The following is a 22,013-nucleotide window of genomic DNA, read 5'->3' on the forward strand; positions in this document are numbered from 1 at the left end:
CCTGAGCACTGTTTTGTCTTGTAAGAAAATAGCTAATATCTTCCAAGTGCTTGCCACGCGAAAGGCACCGTGCCAAATGCTTTCTAGATATTAACTCATTTAATCCCGACTCCATGAAGTAGTGGTTATGATACCCATTTTCCAGAGGAGAAAACTGAGGCACAGAGAGGTTAAGTTGATTGTCTAAGGACACAGAGACCCAGTAGGGCTCCAGAGCCCACTCTATTGACCATCTCACTAAACAGCCTCTCCTGGACTACATGCCCCAAGTCACCAGGCGTGGTGGGCCTGGCCTGGGTCTCTCTGCCCAGCTAACAGGGCCCTCTATGCTCACCCCAGGTTGTGCCATGGGCCACCTGCCCACCCCCAAGAAGATGGCCAGCCCACGGACCTTCACCTTCCTCTGTGGTTTGCTGGCAGCCAATCTGGTGGGAGCCACCCTCAGCCCTCCTGCGGTTCTCAGCCTCGGCCCAGAAGTCATCGAACAAAGTAAGTCTTGGCTGCCCAAGGCCTCACCACCATAAGGCAAGGGGGCAGGTAAAGCAGCCCTCCAAAGGAGGGAGAGAGTTCCCCATCACTGGGGGTATGCAGGGCACTGTTGGGCTCCCAGGTCTTGGGTGAGACTTGATTGGGTGAGTTACAAAATTGGGGAGTGTCTACGATCCTCAAGAGTCCATGATTCCAAGATCCCCTTCTTCTTAAATTCCACGATTCCCAAACTCACTACTCTGAGGTTCCACGGCCTGCAGAAGGGGTGTGCGGCCACTGCACGCGACGACGCAACTGCCTCTCCGGCCGCTCTCCCTTAAACCCCTTTGCCAGAGCGCCTCTTCTGAGTTAGACCCAGGGCGCAGCTAGTCTCCAGAGCAAAGACCCTCAGCTGGGAGTCTGGCCGCCTGGGCCACGGGCACAGCTTTACCACGCTCCAGCTCTGTGGCCCTGGTAACTCCCCGAGCCTCGGTTTCCTCCTCTGGAAGAGGGTCCGCCCCCTTAGGTTGTTGAGAAGTAACAACAACCTTCTTGTTACAGGAAGTAACAAGAGCTTCATGGCCTCTACAGCTCAGCTTCTCAATCTCAGCACTGCTGACCTTGGGGGCCGAATACCTCTGTTGTGGGTGGCTGTGCTGTGCACTCTAGCTGTTTAGCAGCGTCCTCGGCCCAGCTGTGACACCAAAAATGTCTCCAGACATTGCCAAGTGTCTCCCAGGGTACATTGCCCCAGTTGAGAACCACTGCTCCAGTGTTGTCCCCTGAGAGGGAGGAAATCAGTGGGCTCTGGAGGTCCCCCTAGAGCAAGTAGAGACCAATCCTCTGTACGCAGTGGGTCTGGGCTGCATCTGGATGGGCAGGGATGGGCCAGGTCCTGCAGGGCCAGACAGGCATTGTAACCAGAGGAGGGAACCCCTAGGAGGGATGGGAAGCAGAGAGCTCTTGACACTCTTTGGGGAGGCATATGTGCCTTGGGCCCACGCTGAATCGCAAGCATGTGGAATTTCAGCCAGAAGGAGCTTGGAGAAGAGCAGCCATTTAGGTTCCCCAGCAGCAGCGTCTGAGTTCAGGAGCTGTGTGCAGGTGGGTTGTCCTGGAGGCGATCCCAGGAAATACCTGCAAGAGAGCGGGAAGCAAGTCAGGTAAGGGGAAGCCAGTTACCACCGGGAGCTGCAGCTCAGTCCTACTGGGCGTCTGTGTTAGTCAGGGCCAGTCAGAAGCAGAAACCACACAGTAAGCCCAACGGATGGGTTTGTATGAAGAATTATCAGCAGGAATTGGAATACTGGAAAATTGGCTAAAAGGAAAAAAAGTGAGAACGCCAAATGAGACCCTAGGGATTGGGATGCAGTAGGGAGCTCAAATCCAAGTAATGAAGAAACTTGGAGGAGAGAATCCTCACCAGAACTCATGGGAGGAGTGTGTTGAAGCCCCTTGAGTGGTGGGGAAAGTCCCTGAGCTGTCTGGGGTGAGAGCTGGTCCACGGTTGGCAGGCTGAGGCCACCTGGCAGAGAACTGCCTGCCAAGGAGCAAATGGATTTCTTTGGGGGGCAGCCCCTGGACAAAGGGATTGCTGTTGACTCACTGGGAAGTTGTCCCTGGGTAACTGCCTGGAAGGGAGCTGGGGTGCCCCCAGCATGGGCTGCCCATGGGAGTCCACTCAACTCACAGCCTGAAGCTCTGGGAGGTGATGCCACTGGAGTCTGGCAAGAGGAGCACCAAGGCCAGGAGGGGAAGCTCCTTCCTCCCCCATGTCCCTCCAGAGCCTCTACTGACAGTGCTGAACAGTGCGCCAGCTGGCAGAGGAGGAATATTTACAGGGACCAGCTCCATTGTCACAGGGCAGGCAAAAAGGCCCACTTTGTCTCTGAGAGGCACCAACACACAGGGACTCTGGGATACAGCGTCCCCACGGGGCGGCGACACACCTAAGTCCTCCTGCCCGAGGGTGGAGGGAGCTGGGGTATTTATACACCAGTTCCCGTCAGTCACTGGCTGAGGTTTTCTTCTGGAGCATCAGCTCTCCAGCACTCTGAGCTGCTCTGCACACAAGTCAAATGGGCTCCAGCTGTCAGGAAAAAAAGTCCAACAGTGACCAGAACCCAGGGGTCCTGGCTCTTCCTTTCTCTACTCAGCACCTGGGGCTCTTTGGACAACAGGCCCATAGGATATGGATGTCAGAGAATCATTAGCAAGTGAGTTTCAGCAGCAAAACAGCCCCAAACAAGGCCTTATGAGTTCCCTGCCTCTTGGCTCCAGAGTGTTTGCCCCTGGCTAGGGAGAGAGTTGCAGGTCCATGTGCCGGGTGTCCTGGCCAACACTCCCGGCAGAGGCTGGCAATGTTCAAGGGTGTGAATGGTCCCACCCGTGCCCAGCCACAGTCTTCATGTGAAAGCGACCCATCCGGACCATCGTCCTGCAGGCCACATTTACACAGTGGAGATGATCAGCATGGAGCCATCCAGAGCCTCACCTTATATCCCAGTCCACGTAGCCCTGAGTGATGTCCCCTTCCAGCCTGGAGCCCCCACCAAGCCATCCTTCTCGCCCCCCCTGCTGGACCCTAATCCCTGGGATCTGTCTCCAGGGCTGACACAGAAACTGAAGGATCACGATGCTGTCAACACCCTGCGGCAACTGCCGCTGCTCAGTGCCATGAAGAAGGAGTCGGCTGGGGGCATATTCAGCAGCCTGGTGAGGTCCATCCTGAAGCATATCGTCCGGTAAGTGGAGCAGAACCAAGTCGGGAGCTAGCTCTTTGCCCACACATCTGCCCGGGACGCGCTTTGCATGCTCAATCGATCGGTCAACAAGCATTGGTTGGTATCAGCTCTGTGCCTGACCGTGAAGGATGGCTCAAAAAAAGCCTCTCCCTCAGAGGCTCCCAGAGGAGTAACAATAACCGTAAGAGAGTGACCCAGGAACCCTAAGGGGGGTGACCTCAGAGGAAGGTCACCTGGTATGGGAGGGTGAAGGGATAAGGCGATGCTTCTCAGTGGAGGGGACAGGGGAGCCAATGACTCCATGCTCACCAGGAGACAAGAAGAAATGGCATTCCAGGCAGAGGGACTGGCCTGAGGAAAGGCATGGGCAGGGGGAGGTGAGGGTCAGAGTGGCCGGTGCTCAGACCCCAAGGCCAAGAGGGAGAGATCAGCAGGGCCAGGGCTCAGATGGTCTTACAAGTCAGCCCCAGGAGCTTGGATTCATCTCCTAAGTGAAGGGGGAGCCATGGAAGTGTTGCGGGCAGGGGAGAGGAGAAGGATGGGGGCAAGACCGTGCTGAGGAGGAGTCAGCACACAGGGCTTGGGTCCAGCTGCTGGCTGGGCACTGGGGGGTTGGAGACAGGAAAGATGGAGGGAAGCTGGTCTGGGGACGATGCTCAGTGAACATGAGGCATGAATCTCATCTCTCTTGTGTCCCATCCAGGCTGAAAGTCACCTCAGCCAGCATCCACCAGCTGCAGGTGCAACCCCTACATGATGGCCGGGAGCTGATGATCAATGTTCCCCTGGACATGGTAGCTGGATTCAACACGTGAGTGTCCCCTCAGTCAGGCACAGCTGGCCTGACAGTTTCCTCCACTCATTCTCCCCACCCCCATCCTCCATGCAGGTGTCTGGAAAAGAGAGTTCCAAGCAGAGGAAAGAGCAAGGGCAAAGGCCCTCAGGCAAGAGTGCACTTGCCTTGTTCACAGAACGGAATGAGAGCGGGGAAAGGGGGCAGTGAGGTGGTGCCCCAGCAGGCATCTGGGGCCAGATCGTACAGGGCCTTGTGGGTCAAGGTGAGGACTTGGTTTTACCAAGCGAGATGGGAGCCGTGCAGGGCTCTAAGCAGAGGAGGGACATGACATGATTTCACATTCTTCAAGAAGCCCTCTGGCTGCTGTGTATGGGGGCAAGAGTGGAGACAGGGAGGCTATCCAGAAGCTACTGCAATAATTCAGGAGGAGACAATAATAGCATGGACCGGGGTTTAGGAACAGGAAGGTGGTGAGAAGTAGACAGATTCCAAATACGTCTCGGAGGACACAACAGGATTTCCTGACAGATTGAATGGGGGCTCAGGGTGGGGCGGGAGGAGAGGGGAGATTGAGGGGTCAAGGCAGCATGGAGTGGCCAGCAAACAAAACAGGGAAGATCATGAGAGGAGAAGATTCGGGGAAGGAGCCATAGTTCAGTTTGTACATGTTAAACCTGAGATGCCTGTGAGACATTTGAGAAGTGAGTATAAGTTTGGAAGCTACTGACATAGGCAGAGGATTTAAACCAGGAGAGGAATCCAGAAACTGAGCCTGGGACACAATGAAGTCAACAGTTGAGGAGATGAGGAGAACCCAGCAAGGAGCCTGAGAAGGGAGGAGTGAGAGCCAGGAGACAGAGGTAGAAAGCAGGCTTGGCTTGATCCAGCCTGAAGCTGGGTTGGAGCTCACAGCATGGGGCTCCTCCACTCCCAGGCCCCTGGTCAAGACCATTGTGGAGCTGCACATGGAGGTGGAGGCCCAAGCCATCATCCACGTGGAGACTAGCGAGAGAGACCACTCCCGCCTGGTCCTCAGCAACTGCTCCAACAGCCACGGGAGGCTGCGCATCAGCCTGCTACATAAGTGAGTGTGACCTCCTCCCACTGGGCTCCTGGCATGCCTGGGAGGGAAGCCAGGTGGTGTCCTGGCCCCATGTTACAGATGGAGAACATTGAAGCCCACAGAAGGAAAAGGACTTATCTCTCCTGACTCCTGATCTGGAGCTCCCTCCAGGAAATCTGTGATGTCAAAGAGAGCTCAAGATATCAAGGGTGAAGTGATAATGATGGGATTTCAGGCATCATGCCAGAAATTGGGGCAAACTTTTGAAGGTGGAGAGGAGGCTCTTTCCTAGGCCCCTCAAACCACACAGGTAGACTAGGGTGGAGCCATGGGTATAAACTGTGGAGTCAGGCAAACGTGTCTCCTTCATTTACTGTCCAGGTGACGCTGGGCAAGTCACCTCCCCATGCCTCACCTTCCAGGCCACAGTGAGAGGATTAACAGGGCAGCAGCGCTAAGCACTCAGCTGAGGGCAGGGCACGCAAAAGATGCTCAAAGACATGGTGCTTCCCTCCATCTCTCCTTAGCAGGAGAATGGGGGGGATGCCAACTGTCCTCATCCCAGTGTCCAGCACAGCCCCAGGCCCTGTCCCTGAGAACTGTCTGCCACTGTCTACACCAGGCTCAGGGTCTACCCCAGCCTTGTTTCTAATAGGCCCTGTGCCTTGGGCAAGTTCCTTCCTCCCCTGGACTCAGTCTCCCCTCCTGTAAAACAGGGGAGGGGTGATCATCTCTGACCCTGCCTCATCTCTCTCCTCTTCTCCTCTTGGGAAGGCGCTCCTTCCTGCTCAACTCCTTAGCTGACAAGGTCATAAGCCTCCTGGTGCCAGCCCTGCCCAAACTGGTGAAAAGCGAGGTAAGTGGAATCAGGGTCTCTCTGGCCTCTGAAGCTTGCTCCCCCTGTGGTTGGGGATGGAACTGCACGCTGGTGCTAAGGGACCTGCGTTTCCTTGAGTGGGAAGCTTCTGGGCTTGGGTCACTCTTTCAGCAGTGGATTCTTGAGATCAAGGTAATGAAACTCCCAAAAGTCAGCCAGGGGACCTTGAACAGTGATGTGCTGACAATTGCTCACAATTGACTCAGGAGGGGTTGGTTGAAGGAAGGGAGCTCTGATTTGTAACATTTACTGATTTCCTTGATGTAAACACCCCTTCCATTGCCAGTTTCAAGCTACTAGTGTGACGTCACTGAGCAGAGTCAGGAAGAGATGCCTGGTGGCCCACTCTTGTATGGCACTTCCACCATGCAGATACAATAGATGTAAATAAGCTAAGAACAGTAGATAACAGCAAAATAAACAAAATAATTAGGAAGTAATGAGTTTTCATTGACTTTGATCTTAGCATAACTTATTTAATTGTAAGTTTATACAACTTAATTTTTAATAATGTCAGGTTTAGCACCAAGCTCAGATATTCCTAAAAATTTAACGTTTGGCCCTCGTAAATTGGTCCAAGCTGGCTCGAGCACACCAGGGCCTCACCATCCTGGTTGTGTCATCAGGGGTTTGTCACCCACCAGGTCTTGCTGCACTTATTTTTCTTATGTTTCTTATTCATAAACACGAATCCATCTCATTTTATATGTCCCTTCAATGTCACAGGTAAACTAAAACTCTATAAGTTGGATTCATCCACCGTGACCATTGATTTTCACTGTAAATTCCAAGATGTGTTCACAACAGTGATTCTCCTGGGGTTAAAAACACCTTGTCAGGGACTTCCCTGGCAGCCCAGTGGTTAAGACTCCACGCTTCAACTGCAGGGAGCGCAGGTTCGATCCCTGGTCACGGGACTAAGATCCTGCATGCCGCACTGCGCTGCATGGCCAAAATGAAATAAATAAATAATAAAAACACCTTGTCAAATAATTAATATACTTTTAATAAAAAAACTTTTTTGAATGGAAAACACACTATTATAACCAAAACTTTTGGGAAAAAAATACCCATAATCCTTCAACCTTGGCAGTTATTTTTTCTTTTGCCTGTTGTTTTCCAAATCTCCATCCACATGCACTCAGATTTTTATGTGGCTGCACTCGACATCAATATTATTTGATATCCTCTACAGTGTGTCTATTTCCTATGATAGATATGATAATCATAACTATTTTAATAGCTGCACCGTATTTAATACTTCTTAAAACCATTCCAGAGAGCCTTCTGAAAGGACTCTGAAAGTAAATAATTCTGTAAAACTTAGCTTTACTTATGTGAGGTACTTTTTCTCTTAAGAAATTTTTTTTTCTATTTAAAGGTGGCAGTTTCTTCAAGTAGAGCCCAGCTGGAAATTTTTTCCCAGCCTCCAGCAAAATCATATTTTAACTGGCATTATACTTTAATAGCTAAAGATGTGTCTTCCACTAGAAAAGATGGCAAGAACTTAGGATTATAAAATGTTCTTTGCATGATATCTGTTTTTAAGGGTGAAAAGCCAAATAAAGTGAAACTGGCATTCCATTAATCATCATGGTTTCCCACCATGAATCACTGGATTTGAAACTGCAGTCCTATGAATATTTTACTTGGCATGAAGGGAAAAAGGCGCAGCATGTTTAAATCTGGCAGGAGCCCATCTAGAAAATGCTGATGCCCCTTTCAGTGTAAATATGTGGGTCCCAATCCCAAATGCACATCAGAACCTCTTGGGAAGGCTTTTTAAAATACCGATATCAGGGCTCGACCTGAAAGATTCAGATTTAATTGGCCTGGTGGGGCCCTGGTATCCCGGAGGATCCTAGCTGCCCCAGAGGAGGATTCTAATATGTAGCCAGGATTGAGACCCAGGGGTGGAACTGAAGGAAGGGGAATTGTGGGAGAAGACGCAGAGGGTGCCAGCGACACCCTTCCCGTGAGGAACAGGCAGTGAATGCTGGGAGTCTGTGAGCTCAACTCCTCCATCCTTCCTGGGTTCAGGGTTGGCAAAGCAGCTGGAGCAGGGAACAGGATTTTCATAGGAAAAATTAACATTCGTCAAAGTGCATTGTCATTTCTCGAGAGTAGCAATGGGTGGTCAATGAGAAGGTTCTTCACTGGGGAAATTGTACCTAAGACAAAATGACAAAATCTCAGAGCACTGCCCTGGAAAACAGGCTGCCTAGAGCAGAGAACAAGGCGTTTGGGCCCCATGGTCAAGTAAGCCAATTGTTTAACTTCCTGCCCAAGAAGAACAGCTCAGGCCAGAGGTTGTGACTATGGACATTTGGGCCCCCTAATTCTTTGTTGTGGTGGCCGTCCTGTGCATTGAGGGATGTTTAGTAGCATCCCTGGCCTCCACCTACTAGATGCCAGTAACACTCCCCCTAAACTGTGACAACTGAAAATGCCTTCAGAAATTTCCAAATGTCTCTTGGGAGACAAAATCCTCCCCTGCTGAGAACTGCTGCAATTTTGAGGGGAGAAGAGTTTGGGGGGCAAAGAGATATGTTGGAGCTAGAAACCCACAGAGATTGTTCGCAAGTCTGGTTGGGTCTGTCTTGCTGGCCTGTATTCTAACCTGACACGTGGAAGGAAGTCAGTACCTAGTGTTGACTCAAGAAGTGAATGAAGGAACGCATTCTCCATTTCCCTCCTATGGAAACGTGGGCTCTTGTGAACACGATGAGTCTGAGGGGAGGACAGCTGACAGGACAGGCACACCCTGGACACAGGGCAAGGGACAAACCATTGCAAAAGATGCCAAGTGACACCAGAGGCTGTGACGGGCTCCGAGCAGCGGTGATGGCTGGGGACGTAGACGCACCACTGAGTCCTCAAGCCCATGGGTGAAAATCTGGCTGGCCGTGGGCACAGGGATGGGACTCAGCTCAGGAGAGCTGGGCATGGGTCACTGTGGGGCTATGTGCTGGCGCCTGGCTGATGGAGGCCCTGCATTTGTGCTGTTGCAGCTGTGCCCTGTGATCGAGGCAGCCTTTGAGGACATGCGTGAGGACCTCCTGAACCTGACGAACGGTAGGTGCGCCGCTCTCTCATACCTTTCTCCTTGACTGCTGAGCTGGCCTCCAGGCCCTGGCCCTGCCCAAGGCAGGCCTCCCCCCATCAGGCTTGAGCAGCAACTTGGCCCAGGAGCAAGTGAGACAAGAATCATCTGATCCCTGGCCAGGATGAGCAGACAGGAAATCACCACAACTGTGACTTCATGAGCACACAGTATGTGCAAGGTTCTATGTGAGCCAGTGGGCGCCCCAGATAAACGCAAGTTCAAATCCCAGTTCTGCCACTGATTTGCTCCATGGCTTTGAAAAAGCCAACTCCACCTCCTTATTCTGTTTCCTCATCTATAAAATGGGGTTTATGCAGCCCTACCTCACAGAATTGTTAGTGAGGCTTAAAAGTTTATGGGAAAGTTCCAGATACATAGCAGGTTCTCTGCCTGGCACAGAGAGGTGCTTACAGATGTGTGCTGGATGGGTGGATAGATGGATGGATGGTTGGATGGATGGATGGATGGATGGATGATCAGAGACTACTATGGGCTACTAGGGAAGAAATAAATTGTATCCTCAGATCACTCACAGTGAAATTCTGAGTTCTTGGACCCCTCAGAGAGGGAACTGGTAGGAAGAAGAAAATTCTACCATCTACTCTTTTGGGATCTGAAGAGGTTCGTTCAAAGCCCCCAGAGAGGAGTGGAAAGAAGAGAATGGAATCAATAGGCATTCAGCACCCATAGAGCACCTGCTTTGGGCCAAGCCCTTGGGCTGAGTGTTTTATATACACTATCTTACTGACTCCTCAGACAACTCCATGAAGTGGAGTGGATCACTACCCCACTTCACAGATAAGGAAACTGAGGCTCAGAAATGAAATCATTTGTCCAAGTCCACAGAGGAAATTAATGATAGGGGAAGGCTTTAACCCAATTCTTCAAGTTCCAAATCTGGTTTAATTCAGATTTGAGCCAACTTTACTAGGTACCAGTCCTGTACAACCTATGAGGCCGGTATACTACTCTATCCCCATTTTAAGATGAGGAAACTGAGGTTCAGAGGCAGGAAGAGGCTAGCCAAGGCTGCTGGGGCTCCAACCCAAGTCTGTCCGGCTTCCCTGCTCCCCAGGGGCAGGGCAGGAGGCCTCCCCGAGGAGTAGGCAGACCAACGACCAGCTCCCCGTCCGCCTCTGCGCCCCTCCCTTGTCCTCTCCATTTTCCGCCCGGGCACATGAGACGCCGCCGCCATCTGGCGGCCAGGTGGGAAATCCCAAGGCAAACGCACGCAATCCCTAGCACAGACCCAGACCCTGGGGGGGCGTGCAGATCAGTCTGGTGGGGGAGGTAGACAGGTATAAGCAGTAGGTCAGTTTTGTTCCAAACCAGAACCCACAGGATGCCCTTGAGCAAGTCACTTCACTCTCGTGAGCCTTGCTTTCCCCATCTGTAAAATGAGGGTAATTGTAGGACCTACTTCCTAAGGTTATTGTGAGGATTCCATGAGCTAACACATGTAAAAGTTTAACACATTACCTGGTGCTTGATATATGCTCAATAAATGTCAGTCAGTATCATCATCATCTTTTTTTTTTTTTGATGTTGTGGATAGGAGTTTATTAATTTATTTATTTATTTTTGCTATGTTGGGTCTTCATTTCTGTGCGAGGGCTTTCTCTAGTTGTGGCAAGCGGGGGCCACTCTTCATCACAGTGCGCGGGCCTCTCACTATCGCAGCCTCTCTTGTTGCGGAGCACAGGCTCCAGACGCGCAGGCTCAGTAGTTGTGGCTCACGGGCCTAGTTGCTCCGTGGCATGTGGGATCCTCCCAGACCAGGGCTCGAACCTGTGTCCCCTGCATTAGCCGGCAGATTCTCAACCACTGCGCCACCAGGGAAGCCCCATCATCATTTTTATCATGGTCCTTATCAACATCATCATTACGCCTGCCCCTCCCCTTACTCCACCTCATGCAATAATGCTGTCCCAGCCCAAAGCAGCCCCAAACCATCCCATCCAATACTGTCCTCCGCCCTCACAGAACTTTCTTCTTCTCCCTGAGCAGTGCCTGTTTCTCTCAACTCTGACCATCTGGAGTTTGACTTTATGTCTCCTGCCATCGACCATAATGTCGTTCATCTCATCCTGGGGGTGAGTGTCATGGGACCTCAAGGAGAAAGTGGGGACATCACTGCCCTTCTCTGACTCCCAAGGGTCAGACACCATGGGTCTGTTTCAGGGGAGAAAAACGCCAGTCACAGTTAGGACACACAGGCTGATTTAGAAGAATCTCAACAGGCTGAATGTGTCCCATGTAAACCATTCTGATGGAGAAAAATCAGCAGCTGGAAGCCACACACAGAACATGGACCCCAGTGACCTGATTTCCTGCAACCCTGATTTTTCCAGTCAGGGTCCAGAGTGTGTGGGGTTCTTGGCCTTTCTTGCAGGCAAGCCCCTTCCATTCCTCAAATACCTGGTGACCTTGAACAAGAGCCCAGGATGGAGACACATCATTGAGGATCACACAGACCTAAGTTTCTCTCCCAGCTCCACAGCTCCCTGGTGTGTGACTTTGGGCAAGTTTCTTCACCCCTCTAAGCCGCAATTTCCTGATCTGTAAAATGTAATAACAATGGTCACCAAGGAGAGGAAGAAATGAGGCTGCATGGGGCCTGGCAAGAAACCAGTAACCATCAGTTCTCTATAAAATGTGGAGCCTCCCACCCACACTGGGGCTGGACGCCCTCAGGGACCAGTTCAAGCAACGGAGCGTGAATCTCAGACCAGCTTTCGTGGATCCTTGGAAAACAGCAGCATCAAACATTTCCATCCGTTCTGTTGCAGTCTTGAATTTTCCCTTCATCTAAAGGGTTTGTGAGGTATCTGAGAAGTTGAAACCTAAATGCCACATAAGACATCTAGATTTTTTAAAAATCAGAGATTACCTGAGGGGTGCAAGTGCAGTAGATGTTGCTAGGCACCTGAGATAAGTCATCATCTACAGCAAAGCACTGAATGCCAGGCTGAGTTTCCTGGCAGCAAATGCAAAAAGGGAAACAAGATGAATGGTGTCATTTCCTTCTAGGTTATTACTGGATATGTCGTGGAGTTAAAGTTCCCAGACAACTTTCTGCTCTGTGTCTCCTTAGGCCAAGTTGGTGGACTCGGAAGGAAAGGTGACTAAGCTGTTCAATGACAGTATGGATTCCCTGAATCTGCCCTCCCTATACCACAGCCCTTTCAGCCTCACCATGAGGAAGGATATAGTGAATGCTGCAGTAGCTGCCTTGCTCCCTCCAGAAGAACTCATGGTCCTGTTGGACTATGTGGTAAGCCTCAGCATGGGACAGAGCGTGAAGCCACCTCTGCCGCATTATGGGGATTTCCTGAATCAACGGGGACACAAGGACCCCTAAGCAGGCACCATCTGTCAGGCTCAGCTTACATACCTGCAGTGATGGAGAGCTCACTCCCTTCTCGAACAGACCCTGCCTCTGATATATAACTCCAAAGCTGAAAACCTCCCTGTAACATCCAGCACCAGTCCTAGTTCTGCCCTCCTGGAACCTGAAATGCCTGCTTCCTCTACCAAATAACAGGCCTGTCCAAAGGGCATTTTAGATTCTGACTGGCCCTGGGATGGTGATGGCACCACCGTCGTCCACTGCAGGACCCACGGCAGACATCACTAATCTCTCGGGGCCCTCCTTCCTGTTGACCCTGGATGCCGACACAGCCACAGAATCCTGATCAAACCAGCACAGCAGAAAACCACCCCTAGTCAACTGGAGTGTGCCACCTCACCGGGATGACCGATGGGGAAATCGAGGCCCAGAAGGGGATAGGGTTGGCCCAAAGTTAGGGGAGTGGGACAGGACTTCAGGTCAGCTGACAGACAAGAGATCACCAAGATCTCGGGGATTAGAAGTCAGGGTGAGGGGCTGGGATGACAAGAAAAGGGGAGTGGTCACCAGCAACCACATTCATGACTATAGTAAGAATTCGGTTGCTTCTCTATGTCCTCAGAACAGGGAGCCATCCGCCCACAGACCCACGAGCACCACCAACCCACAATAAAAGTCCAGGCTGGCAGGGACTTCATTCTCCACAGCCACTGACATAGGGGATGTTTCCCACCAGGGACAGACATGTGCACTGGACCACCAGGTCCTCCCAGCTTTTCTGGGGTTTGGGGGATCCCAGCAGTGGGGCTGCTGGGGGTGTGTCTCCCCTCTCCCCGCCAGCGGACCTGCTCTGGCTTCCTCTCTTCCTTAGCTTCCTGAGACGGCCCGCAGGCTGAAGTCAAGCATCAAGGTGATCAGTGAAAAGGTTGGTCCATTTGCCATCTGCAGCCTGAAGGGTGTTTGCTGTGCTCTGTCTACTGGCCTCTGGGGAGTAAAGTATGTGTGGAACTGCTCTGTCCTTCGAGCACTGGTGACTGTAACAGACTGGTCCCAGTCCTCACGGATATTTCAATCTTACAGGACAGTTTGACCTGAATCAAATAATTACACAGATAATAATTCAGTTACAAGTGTGATGACAAAGGACAGATTCTAGGGGTTATGAGAGCACTACTGGGGCACCTGATAGAGTCTGGGAGATTAGGAAGGGCTTCCCTGAAGGGAGAAGTATTCCAGATATAGGGAGAAGCAAAACCAAAGGCTGTGAGGTGGGGAGAGCAACAGTCTACTCCAAGATCTGAGGAAGCAGGGAGTCCAGGAAGGTTGACAGTGGCCAGACCACATGGGGCTGCATGGGGCCGGCAGGCCATGGTGAGGCACTTGGGAGGTCACATGTGGGTCTGATGTCCTTTCAGGCAGCAAATCAGCTGGGGCGCACACAAATCGTGAAGATCCTGACTCAGAAGACCCCAGAGCTCCTTGTGGACCAGGGCCATGCCAAGGTGGCCCAACTGATCATGCTGGAAGTATTTGCCACCAATGAAGCCTACCGCCCCTTCTTCACCCTGGGCATTGTGAGTTCAGTTGTCTGAGACGTTGGCAGCAACCTGCGGGACACCCCTGTCCACTGTTCCTGTTCACCCCTTTTGCTTTGCTAAACCTTTCCACCACTCTTTTTATCTCAGAGGGATAGGGGAAGGGAATTCTGAACCAAGAATCAGGAGATTTGGGGGCCCAGCTCTTTATTAGTCAGGATCTTTGGGCAGAAATTTAATTCACATGCACAAAATGAATTCTATTAGCTCATATAACTGAAAAGTCTAGGTCATGATAGCTTCAGGAATAGCTGGATCCAGGCGTTCAAGCAATGTCATCTTCATTCTTCTCTCTTCCCTTGTTTTTCTTTGTGCTACCTTCATCCTCAGGCAGGTTATCCCTTCATGGAAGTGCCCCCAAGCTACATCAGGCTTACAACCTATCCGCTTGGCAACCCCAATGGAAAAGCTTCTCTTTCCCAGTAGTTCCAGCAGAACTTCCAAACCTGACTCTCATTGGCTGAGTTAGGGTCAAATGCCCACTCATGAACCAACCAGTGTGGCCAGAAAAACGAAGTATGTAAATTTTCTGAGCTGGGACACACACACACAAACACACAGGAGTGGGGGATTGGGTTTGGCTCTATCCAAACCACAGGGCTGAGAGGGAAAGGGGTAATTCCTCTTCTGAAATATGAACAGAACTAAATCAGCTCCAAGTAAGTTCTTAACTGATTTTTGCAGTAACCCCAGCAGGTCAGATCTCAGAGCTTCTATATAGGGGGACCCTGTGCGTAAAGGTATGGGGCTGGGAGTCATCAAAGGGCAAGCCCAGTAGGAAGGTATCTTAGATGGGGCCCTTAGAAACAGGCCCGAGACAAAGACTCTTATAAAAGTGATGTATTGGGGGAGAGCTCCCAGGAGAAGGACTGAGCAAGGATGTGGTCTCAGCTGGAGGCTCGCTTCTGCTTCACCCCACAGAGAGCTCTGGAGCATGGCGGCACCACAGAGTCGAGTCCAGGCTGAAACAAGAAGGTTGGCCTTTTGTTCCCCCTTGTCTTTCAGTTGTTGGCCATAACTGTCCCCAGAGTAGGCACAACATAACCTCCCAGCAAGGCCGCTCCGCTCCAGCAAGGGCAGTTCCCCAGACAAGGGGAAGGCTGGGCACTGTTCGCAGCTGCATTCAGCTGAAGAATGATGCCCCACCCAAAAAATGGATCTGAGTGGGCCACCAGCTGCATGCTACAGAGGACAGGGAGAAGAAAGAGACGAGGCGAGGTTCATGGTTGGGCCCTGGATAAGTGAGGCCGAGGAATCTGGACATCACCTGGTTGTTGGAGGCTAACGTTACACTCTCCTCACAGGAGGGTCGCTGCATGTCCTGTGCAGGCTGTCCACACGCCACGTCAGCGGGCACCATTCACACAACTCCAGGACGCTCAGTGCCCTGGTTTCCTGTGTGGGAGGATACTCTGAGCCCCCAACCAGCAGGGGAAGTGGACTGCCCCTGGCCAGCCTCACTCCCTGGGGACTTCCCCTCCATGGCCAATGGCAGGCACTTTTCAAAAGGTCACCAAGCCCAGGCCTGCAGGAGAAGTTTGTTCTCTGGGTGCAGCTGCCCTGGAGCTGGAGCCTGGCACTTGGGCTCACCCCAGCCCATGGGTCAAGATGATGGATATCTTCGGCACCTGCGTTTCAGGCCTGGCTGTTTCTGACCTTTCCAATAATAATAACCGGTTAAGATTTACCATCCTGTCTGCCCCTCAGTTTCCTCACCTCTACAATGGGGTAATAATAGGACTCACTTCACAAGAGTCGTGAGGATCAAAGGAGATGATCAGATAAAGCTCTTAAAACACCACCTGACACACAGTGAGGGCTCTGTGTGTATTGGCTACTGTCATCATTGTCATGATCAGTAATCCTCTGTGCAGTCTCTTCAATGGGGAGTGGGTACAGGTACCAGCCCAATAAAGAAGGAATTTGAGGCCCACAGAGGTCAGACCCTTTCCCAAGGTCACAGCCAACAGCTGAGATTCAGACGGTGTCAGCTTGGTCCCAGAGCCTCCTCGCAGAACCCCACACTCTACACCTGACACATCCTCTAAATAAATGGGGCCTGGGTTTCTCTTGTTGCAGGAAGCCACCTCAGAAGCTCAGTTTTACACGAGAGGTGACCTACTTATGCTCTACTTTAACAAAATCAGGTAAACATGAAAATCACTGTGAAGATTCTGCTGATGAAAATGAGTCCTGTCTGGTGACCACTGGTTTCTTTAAACACCCAGTGTTTTGAGCCTCTGGGGTGACAGCGTGAGTGAAGGCTGCTTCAGGACAGGCAGAGAGGCTGTCTTGCCGGGTCTGTCCTACTGTCAAGGACTGAGTGTGAGAGAAAGCAGAGGGACATGGCCTTGCAGCAGTCACGGGGCAGGCTGACCCTGGCCACGTGGGAAGGGGCCGCCCAGCACCATCCCCTCGGCCTGGGGCAGCCCATTTTGGACACCAAGAAAGTGGCAGTGACAGTCATGCCCAGATGCTGAGCCCCAACGGAGCCCAGCCCAGCAGCACACGGCTCCCGCTGCCTCCTACAACCCTGCCTGTCCTCCCCTCATCCCACCACCCTCCTGCTGCCCCAAAGGGAGTTCAGGGGTTGCAAACTGGAGCCTCCTGGGACAAATCAAGCCCATGGATGTGTTTTCATCAGCTCACATAGGGTTAGGTTTTTTAATATAAATTAGTCGCCAACATATACAAATCAGAATATCTGGCCGCCATGGCCTGCATTCCTACATGGCAACAAACAGTGGAGCTAGGAATTAGGTACCCCCTTTAGAAGGAGAAAGAGCTCCTCAGTCCACCATGGTCCTCACTCCTGGGGGTGATCTTTCTGCCTGCTCTCTGGGCAACTATTTGTTTGCTATCTCCCCCTGCTTCCCCCATGCATTACAATGTAAGCTCCATGAAGCAAGGATTTTATTTGGGTCACTGCTGTACATCCAGAGCCTGCACCGTGTCTGGTACACAATAGGTGCTCAGTAAGTAGTTGGTGAATGAATGAATGGGACTCCGAGGGACCAGCCTCATGGGCATCTTCTGTTGCAGCTCTGATCAGATTCACCTGATGAACTCAGCCATTGGCCTGTTCAATGTGAGTATGTACAGATTTTCGCTGGGTATGCAGGGGATTGCCGAGGATAGTCCATCTCAGAAGCAGACATTGCCCAGGATTTGCTTTGAACAAGGTCCCCACGGGCAGCCCCATGGTGAGCTGGCCAGCCTCCCCGATCTCAGCCTCAAAGTCCAACCTCCTGGTTCAGGTGTTTACTGAGCACCTACTGTATGCCAGACACAGCTGAGAATACACACATTCACAAACACAGATACACACAGACTTCCCTTCTGTAAAGTTCTGACCCTAAATCAGAAACAAATCTCCTTTATTCACATCTCATTTTGCTCATATAGACTCACCTCAGTGGTGACCCTGGGCAGCCCCTTCCCCCCCAGTCCTCAGTTTCCCTGAGTCAGACTGAATCAGAGATCTCAAATTGGTTGAATCCTGTCTTCTGCTGTGGTGGGGTATTTGTTTCTATGTTTTGGAGAGGGGCAAATTTTTCCACCCTTTTGTTCTTTTAATTTTTTTTGACAAATTTTTTTTTTTTTTTTTTTTTTGCGGTACGCGGGTCTCTCACTGCTGTGGCCTCTCCCGTTGCGGAGCACAGGTTCCGGATGCACAGGCTCAGCGGCCATGGCTCACGGGCCCAGCTGCTCCGCGGCATGTGGGATCTTCCCGGACCGGGGCGCAAACCCGTGTCCCCTGCATTGGCAGGCGGACTCCCAACCACTGTGCCACCAGGGAAGCCCGACAAATATTTTTTAATGGGGAGGTTTCCACATGAAAATCAGGACTTCTGGCTTCCCTTGAGAAGTCAAAAACTCGGGAAACAGGGTGAAATTCCCTTGGAGAATTCTGCTGAAACAGAGCGGTGGAGTCCTTGAGATTGGGGGTGAGGGATGCATCCCACAAACGTACGCCAGTCCCCTACCTGCTGGATTCAGGGTCACCTGGTTTGTGCCCCACCCCTCCCCCCACAGCCTGTCTTGTCCATGGAGCCCTTGCAGTTCTGACCAGTCAGGAACCTGAGATTCAGCATCTCCACCAGCTGCCCTCGCCACAGGGCGGGACTGTGCCCATCCTAGCAATGGCTGGGAGGACTTCAGATTCTCAGCCAGGGTGATGGGGCCCCTTCTCTTTCACAGCCTGAACTTCTGAAAGACTTCACCACCAAGATCCTTGCCTCTGTCCTGCTGCCAAACGAGAACGGTGCGTCCCTTTGCTGTCCATCCCCCTGGTCCCCAGGGCATTGAGGGCAGGTGCTTTACTTCTCCTGCCTGTGTCTCCACTTGGGGCCCCTTTCATTTATTTTCCACCTATCCTCAGAGCCTAGTTCTAATTCTGCCTCCTCCAGGAAGTCTTCCAGGTCACCCACCTGGAAATAAGCTTTCCCATCTCCAGCATCCCAGCCCAATTCCTTCACTCATGCCAGAGCCTAGGCATGCATGGCAATGCCCCAGGCTCACAGGGCTGACAGCAGGAGAGAGACAGAGGTGGAAACAGACAACTAGAGCACACCCAATGTGCCTCCGATAGACCCGGGCTCAAGTGCTGATTCCCCTTCTTGCTGGCTGCCTGGCCTTGGACAAGTTGCCTTATCATCCTGAGCCTCAGTTTCTCCCTCTGTAAAATGTGAAAATAAGAGCACCTTCCTCAGAGGCATAAAGGAGAAGATGTGTGTATGGGGGCAGAGAGGGGGCGCCTGACACAGTCAGTGTTCAACAGTTCTTAGCCTTTGCTGTTGTTGGCTGTTATTCATGTCAGTAGTGGAGGAAGCCAAGAGAAAAGGTTGGAATTATTCCCGTTCAGCCCCAGGTCTTGGGGATGGGGAGAATTGGTAACCTCTGACTTTTGTCATGTCTTTGTTTTATCAGAGTAAGAAATCTCAAAGTATAGGCACGTGTTGTGGATGATGGGAGGCCCTGATCTTTCTTGAGCAGGAGCAGGAGAGGATGTGAGGGTACCTTTAGGAGCAGCCAGAAGCTGGGGCTGGAGACAAAAAATGGGGAGATGAGGCTGGGTGGATGCTAGGGCTGGAGAACAGGGAGAGGCAAAAGGGGCAGTCTGAGTCGGGAGTGCCACGTCAAGGAACTGTGAGCCTCCCACAGCTGCCCAATCCCACCCCAGGCCCACCATTCTCTGACCACACTTGTGATTTCAGGCAAATTAAGATCCGGGATCTCAGTGTCAATGGTGAAGGCCTTGGGATTTGAGGCAGCTTCGTGGTCTCTGACAGAGGTGAGTGGGGTTAAACATACAGTCGCAGGGAGAGCCCAGGGATGGGAGGTGGGTGCTGCTCTCCAATCCTGGTCCCTCTGGTCACTTATGGGGGACCTTGGGCAAGTCCCTTCTCTCTCAGGGCCTCACGTCCTCATCTGTAAGCGGAAGAGGATGGCTGTCCTAGCCTGGAGTCATAAACCTCCAGCCTTTTCTATCTTACCTGTCATCCCACCTGGCAGAGGGAAGGGTAGGAGGCTTTGTTAACTGGCTTCAAAGGCAAGGCGACATTTGACTCATTTTCAGCTGCCCAGCCTCAAAAACTGTGTCCATGCTTCAGCTGGCTTTGATGGAGAATTATGACAGCATACTGTGCATGATACCTAGGCTGGGTCTAGACTCAGGGACCAGAGGACCAGTTCAAATGCTAACTCTGCCTCTCTCTCTAGCCAGGGGCCCTCAGGCAGATCCTTTGGCCTCTCTGAGCCCAGGTTCCTTACCCATAAAACCAGCAGGTGTCTAAATATACAGGCCAGCCATGCACTAATGAACTATATACAATGATTCAATTATAATATAAGCAGTTTATCTAAGACACATACTGCATTTAATTCATGTTGGATGGACACAACAGGTGTCCATCCAACTGGGTGGCTGGAGCTTAGTAGATCTCATGTATCTCTTATTAGGGGGCATTTAGCAACTGTCCTTTTTTTTTTTTTTAATCAAGTTGCAAAGCATCATTTGCAGTTCGGGTTAGAAAGGTATCATTTCACACTTTGGATCTGCTTTTTCCAAATTTCCTGTTTTGCTCTATTAATTTGTTTTGGACTAGCAGCACACTGATATCCTTTTTATAGCCTTACAATGTAATATGTTTTAAAATCTAGTCAAAGGAATGAATAAATGGATAGATTTGAGGGAATTCCCTGGCGGTCTAGTGGTTAAGACTCCGTGCTTTCACTGCCAAGGGCCCAAGTTCAATCCCTGGTGGGGAACTAAGATCCCACAAGATGCGCAGCATGGCCCCCAAAAAAAAGGACAGATCCGAGATTAAACAAGTATGGCTTTTAAAAAGTTAATGGTAGAATCTAGGTGATGAGTATACAAGTGTTCACTATAAAATTCTTTCAACTTTGCTGTATATTTGAAAATTATCATAATAGAATGTTGGGGGAAATCGAATAGGTTACATTCCTTGTATCACACTTAGTTTCCTCAAAAAAGGCAGACTGTTGTTAAAAATTTAGCTGCCTGGGACCCAATGGATACAGCCAGGAATCTACATTTTCCAAAACTTCTTGGGAGTTTTGTTAATCTGCTGGGCCTGGGGACAACAGTCCTATATAACCCCAGACTTTGCACTCAGATACTTTACCTGTGCCCCAGGCCCCTGCATGGTGTCACTGTTCACACACAGACGCTCCTGCTCTGACTCTCCCAAGAATTTTTTATGAGTGAGTTCAAGGTCATGACCCCCAATACCAGCAGTCACCTTGTGGAGGATAAACTAGCATAAACCACAAAAGGGCAGAATGTTAAAAAAACTTTTTTGACTTTTCTCCTCCAATTCCAGGATGCCCTTGTGGTCACCCCGGCCTCCTCGTAGAACCTCAGACCATTTTCCTCTCTCCCAGTGAAGACTTGCACTGGAAGTGTGGAAGCCAGCTCTGTAGACTGGCCCTCTCTGCAGTAAATAAACTTGTCTGTGACTCCTGCAGTCTGGAGTGTGTCTTTGTCCCAACTCAGAGGTCATTTTGCCCCTGGCAGGCTTAGGGACTGGACATCCAAGCCACATCTAGGTCATGTTCAGGCACATCTGAGCCAATCTGAGCCATGTCCAAGACATGTCTTGGTGATATCAAAACACACGTGGACAAGGTCCAAGGTTTTGGCCACCTCCCTGAGCGACAGGAATAAAAAAGCCAGTTGCCCCCTCCTGCCTTCCACGTCAGCTTCTAGACCACCTATGGTAGGACAGCCTCTCTGGGGGGTACGCACGTTGTGTTGATCTTGGTGATGTGGTGGGTCGGGGGCTCGCTGAACAGTGTGACTCTGGAGGCAGGATTTGAGTTCTGGCCTGGACCCCTCAGTGGTTGCTTGACCCTAAAATATGGCTCCCCGTCTCTGGGCCTCCGCTTCCTTCTCTGTAAAATGGGGAGAATCTTAGTCCCCACCTTGGAGGGCTGTGGTGAGGATGAAATGAGAGAAAATAGTTCCCAGCACGTGGGAGGTGCTCAAACAATGTCATCTGTGGGTGATGTCATTGTCACTCTTGTTACCTGGACTCCGGGATGTTGGGCCTTATCACTGAAGTCCCTTCCCACTTAGACAGCACGTGACTGTCATTGTCTCCCTGGCCCTCCTGATGCCAGCAGGTTCAGGACAGACAATAAGGCCCCTGTCCTCCAGACTCTGGGTCCGTCCCAGCACACAGAGCTCACATCCCATGAGGGGCCTTGCAGGAAGGGACAGGCGGGTGTTTCAGGAAAAGACGCTACACAGCTTCACAGTAAAAACATCCACAAGAACACCTCGCAACGTGGAACGGCAGCCAGGTAGGAGTTTCTCCTACAGGACTCCTACAGGTTAGGCCGAGAGGGACAGGACAAGACCCTGCACGAGGTGCTTACACTGGGGTCAGTGAACACTCGCTGGGCAGTTGCTGAGTGCTGGGCCCTGTGCTGCAGCTCCCCACATGCATCCTCGACCCCCAGCCACGCTTTGTGGTCCACATCCCACA

General features: G+C 51.4%; 1 protein-coding gene across 1 annotated transcript; it reads left to right on the top strand.

Moving 5' to 3' along the window:
* Positions 1-374: 374 nt before the first annotated feature.
* BPIFB1 (BPI fold containing family B member 1) lies at positions 375-20,983 on the top strand (the record flags this gene model as incomplete). The annotated part of the gene is made up of 15 exons (XM_082670440.1): positions 375-489; positions 3,077-3,212; positions 3,916-4,023; positions 4,943-5,092; positions 5,846-5,927; positions 8,960-9,023; positions 11,062-11,147; positions 12,149-12,328; positions 13,275-13,328; positions 13,819-13,977; positions 16,078-16,145; positions 17,041-17,086; positions 18,199-18,262; positions 19,215-19,291; positions 20,847-20,983. 15 exons carry the CDS (start codon positions 375-377, stop codon positions 20,877-20,879), a joined length of 1,422 nt encoding a protein of 473 aa, XP_082526566.1. The 3' UTR covers positions 20,880-20,983.
* Positions 20,984-22,013: the final 1,030 nt, after the last annotated feature.

This window comes from Grampus griseus, assembly GCF_964374135.1.
Source record: "Grampus griseus genome assembly, chromosome: 14".
NCBI classification, from domain to species: domain Eukaryota; kingdom Metazoa; phylum Chordata; class Mammalia; order Artiodactyla; family Delphinidae; genus Grampus; species Grampus griseus.